At 36.4% G+C, this 7,270-nt stretch overlaps 1 protein-coding gene across 3 annotated transcripts in view; it reads right to left on the bottom strand.

The window, feature by feature from the left end:
* Positions 1 to 284: 284 nt before the first annotated feature.
* LOC106457824 overlaps positions 285 to 7,270 on the bottom strand; it is a 52,682-nt gene continuing 45,696 nt past the window's right edge. For all 3 annotated transcript variants that reach the window (XM_022383873.1, XM_022383874.1, XM_013917275.2), the window contains exons 8-9: positions 6,763 to 7,117; positions 285 to 2,952 (exon numbers count right to left, since the gene is read on the bottom strand). In XM_022383873.1, the coding sequence (XP_022239581.1) occupies positions 1,671 to 2,952; positions 6,763 to 7,117 (1,637 nt within the window). In that variant the 3' untranslated portion in view covers positions 285 to 1,670. The remainder of the gene's footprint in view (positions 2,953 to 6,762; positions 7,118 to 7,270) is intronic.

Here is a 7,270-nt window from a genome sequence, read left to right on the forward strand (position 1 = left end):
CTTTTAATTACTTGAAAATCCCTAAGGGACTAGATTGAAATGTAATATCTTATTAAGAATAGTAAAAGACTCCACAATTGGAAGGGGGGGGGAGCCTGTGCTTTTGCTGATTCTAAAAACTCCCCTGTCATAACCAACGACAAGTTTTAATAAAGCCAGCTGATAAAGTGAAGCTGAGTGGCAATAAATGAGTGAATAGTTAATAACATTTTAATCAATTTGGCCTTGTTTTGTGACAGCTCACAGAAAAAGCAACACTAGACATTTGTTGTTCATGGAAGATATTAAAACTTTTCAGAATTTTATTCGAAATCGTACAACAGAAACATTTAGTTTTCGAACATTACAAAACTTATAAAATCCTTAGATGTACACTTACACGTCTTTTTTTTTGCCATTAGTCAACTCTTTTGTTATTAACAATTAGACATTGTTCGGTGTATTTTGGGTGCGTAATCTCTCACGACATATCAAAATATCAATAATTTAGAGCTCATGATTTATCTAATTATTTAAATATGATAATTCCTGATCTTGTTACTGTGTTTCAAATAATAGTGTGTCACTCAGTTTTACAGTGAAAAGCTGGGGTGTCATTACTTGTACACAGTCAAGTGTTTAGTTTAACACTGTTCATTTTAAGTTACTATCAGTTGTTCAAAGTTTCATCAGTAACAATGCTCTACAAATTATAATATTGATTTGACTGCTAATTTCAGCGTTATATGTATAACTACTGTGTTTTTTTTTCAAACGTAGAAGTAAACTTCGTGGATTTTCAAGTGTTCACTGTTAGTAAAATTGCTCACAAATATAATTGCGTTACTGTTAGTTTATCGGATGGAAAAATTATGAAAACTTTTCGATAATTTGACTCCCCAAAAATCTAGTTCATGTTAAAAGAATATTTTTAAATTGTCCAATATTCATAAAATATTGAGATTTTTTTAAAGCTATCTCTAGATGGAAAATGGGAAATGTTTATAACTGTAGTTTTATAAATACTTTATAAAAAAAAGTTATAAGTTTGATATCCCAAGAACTTTGTTTTTTAATACTCTGGAAGACAGAATTATTATTGAGGCGTTAAAGTCCTCTCTGCTATTATTGTTTTCTCGTCCCTCTACCAGAGTTTATTCTTGTTACTGTCTGTTGTTCCAGTTATGGTAATACAACAGTAATAAAAACGGATAAAAGCTTTCTGTGGTATATGAATTATGTTTAAAATATCACGGACGGTGCTGGTTCGATAGGATTAATAACTGTGTACGTGAAATGCATTTAATTAAAATGATATCAAATTGTAATTAAAATTTAAAACTATAGCTTTTGACCGTGTTTTCTATACTATAAGAACGGCATTTTCTATTGAAGCGAAACAAAAGTGGTATGTAGCAGATATGTATAGGACACTTTTTTATATATTTCTGCTGGCAGCATACGCGTCCATACCAGCTTGTGTTTCCAACATAAAAAAGTTTGATAAAACTATTCAGACTATTAAATTGGTAGTGTTTGGTAGTACGGTGAATGGATCTTATGTTAATGGTGCTTACAAACTTTGAAAACTTCGAGAATTAAAAAAAAAAAATCCAATGTATCTAAGATGTCATACATAAGCCGAACCAGCTATTGAATCACGAATACTTAACAATACTGAACATTAAGGATCAAACATAAAGCTTCCAGACAGGGATAGGTTGCCTATCAACAGTGGTTGCTCCACGTTCGCGACCTCCAAAAACATACATGCAAAGTTCCCAATTATGTTGTTCAATTCTTGACCTCCCCGGACTTCCGGATACTGTCCACTTTTTCAGTGGCGATTTTGACTGCCTATCTCGCTTTGTGACCTCTCGAAGCGAAATCTTTTTCTTGTCCTTCTCTCTGGGCTCAGATAACGTTGTGGTTTTGGAGTAGAGTGGATAACTCACAACGTCTTTACGATGAGATGCTCTATCCCAAGAGCGCGATCGACCTTTACCAGCAGCTGCAACATTTTGTTTGACATTTAGCCCTGACATTGGATTTTCGATCAGATTGAGCATTTTGAGTTCAAAAGGAAATTCGCGACTTCGAAATGGTTTCTTTTTAGACTTGGCCGAGTTAAGACATCCAGCAAATTCACGATGAGAGTCCTTTCCAATTGCTTCCTCTTCAGTTATAGAGTGGTAGCCAGAACATTGAGACACAGAATGTGGAAAACCGCGACTTTCAACGTTAGGGGTACATAGTTGTGATGTTAGATCCGAAAGTGTGGCGCATGACGTATATCCGCTGGACTTTGGTCTCTCCGACTCTAAATGGTCAGGATCTTCGAACTCAATCAGAAGATCACCGGCAGGTTCCAAACTGATCCGCTGATGGTCAACTTCACTGATGACACTAGCTTCGCTGTTTTCTTCCTCTACATCTCGAACTGTTGAAAGTGGCCCTTCATAGATAAGACGCGAAGTTCGTGTTGACGTGTACTGGCTACCATGGTAACCTAGATCACCCTGTACAAGCTTATTGGAAGATACGTTTTGTGGGAATGTAGTATCATGACTGGCAGCGCTGGAATCCCCATTGGTTACTTTTTCATCGCTTGTCCAACAGAACTGATATACACTTTGAGAGGTTCTTAACTGTCTTAAACATCGATTATCTGGGCTATTACTGACTACTTCATCAAAGAGTGCACTCTGATCCTTGAAGGGAAGAGCCTCCGATCGGGGTCGGAGCTTGTGCTGAGGCGTGGACGACTCACTATCAGACTCGAGGACGGCATCCGAACTATGGGACTTCTGGATGGACTGGCGAGCTAGGGGACGCTGCTGTGGAGGCGGTGTTTCTTCCACGAGGCGTTCTAATTCGTCACGGATGTTATCCCCCTGGTGGTGTAGTATGTTATAACTTCCACTGGATATACTTCTTATGAGACGACTACTCTGAAACTTCTCCCTCAGAGACCTATAGAATGCATGAGGTATCAGCAACAAAATATTAACATGAGAAAAAGGGTAAACATATTTACGAACACTGACCACAGAAAATAGCATAAGAAGTTTCGTTGGTAGACCTATGTATATCGATAGTAAAATATAAGTATAAAAAGGCTAGTAGACAGACCTACAGAGACTGGCAACAAAATATCTATATGAGAAGACTGGTGTTGAGATCTACTTGTACTAACAACAAGGTTTATGGTAGGGAAAGGAGCCTTAATATGTGTTACAAAACAGATATATTATAGGAGTTACTGGGTTTTGAAAGTTTCACTAATGTATGTGTTATTAGTTGCTAGATTTAATAAATATATTCTGGTAACAACATGTGATCGATTTAGTATTTCACTTATTTCTCACGTTGCCAGCACAATTTTCATATTGAACAAACGTGAGTTAACTATTATTGAGCACACAGAAAATTTTACATGACCAACTCTAATGGTTTGCTTGTGTAGGCCTAATATCACTGAATTTTGTCTACGAACTACATATACCAGATCGAAAATCGCGTATATGTGGGATAAGCAGAATGATAACTGATCGAAAGTAGTTATTAAAAACCCAATTACTCACTACTTAGAACCACATCAAAGCTCGGGATTAACACGTCTGACGCTGCATACTCTATGTCAGTATGATCCCCACCCTTTTCAAGCCGCCTACCCTCAGTCATACCTTTCAACCAACTGCACATATACCCCTGACGAATATAATTAGTTTAAAAATTAACGTTTTAGTGGTTTTTATTAATAAAAAGCTACCGCTTACATTCAAGGGTGAATCAAAAACACGCGAAAGTTGAATGCTGGCTAGTGGAATACGTTGGTAGCTCACTGAGACTGTTCTCCAATTAAGAGGTGCGGGGTTTATTTTCTTGTTAATGTTTTTCAAAGGTTCTCGCTTGTTAATGTTTTTAAAGATTCTTGTATATCACCAGAAAGATTGGGAACCTGTGTTATGTGTTATTATTACTCAACTTCTTAAATGACGAAAAACATTTAGTAACTTTTGAAAGTCTTCTGAAATATTGGTTCACGAGATATTATCATTGCTAGAAATTCACATAAACAACAAGAAATTTCACTGTGGCTTTAAAGTGCGACAATGTTTTTTCTCATTATAGTATAAATCTGTCAAAATAAAGTATGAATACATGGGTGTCGCCAGGAGTTTTCAGATGGTGGTGTTGGGGGGATCGTTTCTGAAATCAGTAACACATGTAGGCTTAAGCAAGCCGTGAGTCAGTAGCATTGAAGTACATTAGCAAATAAAAGAGGCCATGAATTTCAAGATATAACGCCACTTTCGGCAGTTTTTGAAGCATTAGACTTAATTCTCAGTGACCATAAAATGCAGTTTAGGTTCAAAGGAGGAGGGAGTTCGAACCTAACGATCCCCTCTTCCTGGCGATGCCCACGGAATGGTGTACTGAAGATATATTATTGAAATATGCAAGTTGTATATCCACATATACACAGATTTGCAGTATTTATCCAGAGCAATATAGGTAAAATAGGTAACACAGGCAGTTGCATCTTAATTTTAAAATATTGAATAATTTCGCCATTATTGTCGCTACCTATGTCCATTGTTGACTTTAATTACACAATTACAGGAACCCAGGATCACACAAAGTTAGATTTTCGTGCTTCTTCTGGAACTGTCACGTGTGACAATATTTTAATAGTATACACCCATACTTCAACTCGTGCATCAGTGAATTTTGTGGAGTCGTATTACACCAATTCAGCGTTACAAGTTTTGAGAGTGCCGCCACTGTGTAAACACTTCTGAATACATTATAACAACTAATAATTCAAAAATATGATCAAGTAAATAGCAGTATAGAAGCACAGTGCAAACTCTTGTTAACTGTCAACTAATCTAATCGGCGTTATATCTAAGCGAATGTTCGGTTTTGCATTGAAATATATTTTTCCCAGTTTGGGAATAAAAACTGTGCTAAACATTTTATTTATCAACAAAAATTAGATGAAAATAAATAAAGATTTTACCAAGTTAGTTAGTTATTTATTTACATGAAATTCCTTACTTAAAGGGGGCCTGGCATGGCCAGGTGGTTAGGGCGCTCGACTCGCAATTTGAGGGTCGCGGGTTCGAATCCCCATCCAACCAAACATGCTCGCCCTTTCAGCCGTGGGGGCGTTATAATGTGACGGTCAATCCCACTATTCGTTGGTAAAAGAGTAGCCCAAGAGTTGGCGGTGGGTGGTGATGACTAGCTGCCTTCCCTCTAGTCTTACACTGCTAAATTAGGGACGGCTAGCGCAAATAGCCCTCGTGTAGCTTTGCGCGAAATTCAAAAACAAACAAACAAACAAATACTTAAAGGGTTTGTCTGGAGCCAAATTGTCTGGCATTCAGCTAATAAAAAGGTTCTATAAGAACTCGTGCAGTGGTAAAAACTTCCAATAATTTGATCCAGAGGTACGGGAGTTCTGATAGCAAAGTTATATATATAATTTGGCGGGTTAGAGTCAGAGACTCTTTATGGAGCACAGATAGTTTGATGTCTCTGGAGATTGTCACACCTAAACTAGAAACATCGTTCCACTATTAAAACGCTGTATGAAACAAACTTAGATCATATGTGAAAACAAGATTAACATCTGTTCTTGTAGTAAGAGATATAAATCGCCAAAGTAAAGAAAAACTTGCTTGTTTTTCTATCATGTTTTCGAATAAATGCAGTGACTTTTGAAACACTGGTATCTACATTACACAACATCCAAACTTCCACGACATTTCATTTGTTTGTCAACAATAAAATAGACTAGTGAATGAGTCTACTGTAACGGTTGTCATTTATATTAACTTAATTATGAATACTATAAAAAAGGAGCATTTACTCGCAAAAAACTTATATAACACAGTAGGTCCTAGAGTAGGTTCGAACCTGCAATGCTCTGTATATTAGACTGTGACCTTAACCACGAGGTTGCATGCAAACCATGTGCTTCTAAACATAAACCTTACCAGATGTATAACGTGGCTTTGTCTGGAAAGAAAACTAAAAATTAGTCTTTCCGAAAAAGTGAGCACGAAATACATTTTGTCACTGGCTAATTCAGGGTTTGATAGACAACAGCTAAACTAGTGACACTGAGTGCATAGTTCAGAAACAACTGAAGCAACCATGTAATCTACTGTTACTTTTATCATTATTGTGAATATCTATAATATTAACGATCATAATAATGATAAAAGTAACAATGGATTACAGGGTTGCTTCAGTTATTTCCTCTAACTTGGCTTGTGTGTCTGATAACTCCACTTTATACAGCTGAGCTCTTGTTTATAAGTTGGAGTTTTTTTTCACATTGACAATGTTTCTGTTATAGATAAAACATAAATATATAGAAACTATAAATGTTTGTTATAAGTAAGAGAAACAGTAACCGTGGTGTTATTATGTTTATCCCTTACTTTCTGCTTTATCTCTCTTAACCGTAAGAATACGTAATGAATTTTCAAAATTTAGAATATCTTTCAGACATATTATTTTAAATGTTCTTTTTTCTTTCCTTTTTGAATTTATTTTCTGTTTCAGGTCAGTTGTCCTTACGTAGGAACATGTAATGCCATTTGGTGGTATTCCAGACACTTTGACTAACCTCATATTAGCCAAATTACAGTTTTCGACTAATCCTGTTGTTGAAACCTCGTATTGAATGGAATCTAATATACTTTTTGTGTAATTATTGTTTGCTTTCTTTTTTTATATTTTAAGTTAAACAGTAAGGTAGCTGACCTGAGATTGACTTGAGCCGTACCAGGATTGTACGTCGTTATATATACAGTACTATCCTCATCATCCACAGCACCAGTTCGTTTACTACAGAGTCTGGATACCACGTGGCTTTTACATTTCGTCTCTCGTCTTTTATCTTCTGGATCGTTTGATGGCTGACCAAAGCACATGGAGATGGACTTCGGTGGATGAGATGGGAGAGGCGTCTTCTCTTGGATACCCAAGGTTGGGACTTTGGACTGTTGACTATTAGACTTGTGTAGGTCCTCCTTTTGTAAGTTTACTACAACCACATGAGAGCATCGAGGCTGTGGAGTAATCCCCTCAGTCATTATTCTTTCCCATGTCTCTGTAACTAAATATCAAACAAGTTTTAAAACACACACAGGTGGCTTTCATTGGCCACAGCCAACATACATTTTATGAACATAAATTGTCTCTGATTAATTTTAACGTTATTTTACGTCTGACGAATTTATTGATTATTTTATGCATCTTTATCCAGTCC

This window comes from Limulus polyphemus, unplaced genomic scaffold (genome assembly GCF_000517525.1).
Source record: "Limulus polyphemus unplaced genomic scaffold, Limulus_polyphemus-2.1.2 Scaffold378, whole genome shotgun sequence".
In the NCBI taxonomy this organism is placed as follows: domain Eukaryota; kingdom Metazoa; phylum Arthropoda; class Merostomata; order Xiphosura; family Limulidae; genus Limulus; species Limulus polyphemus.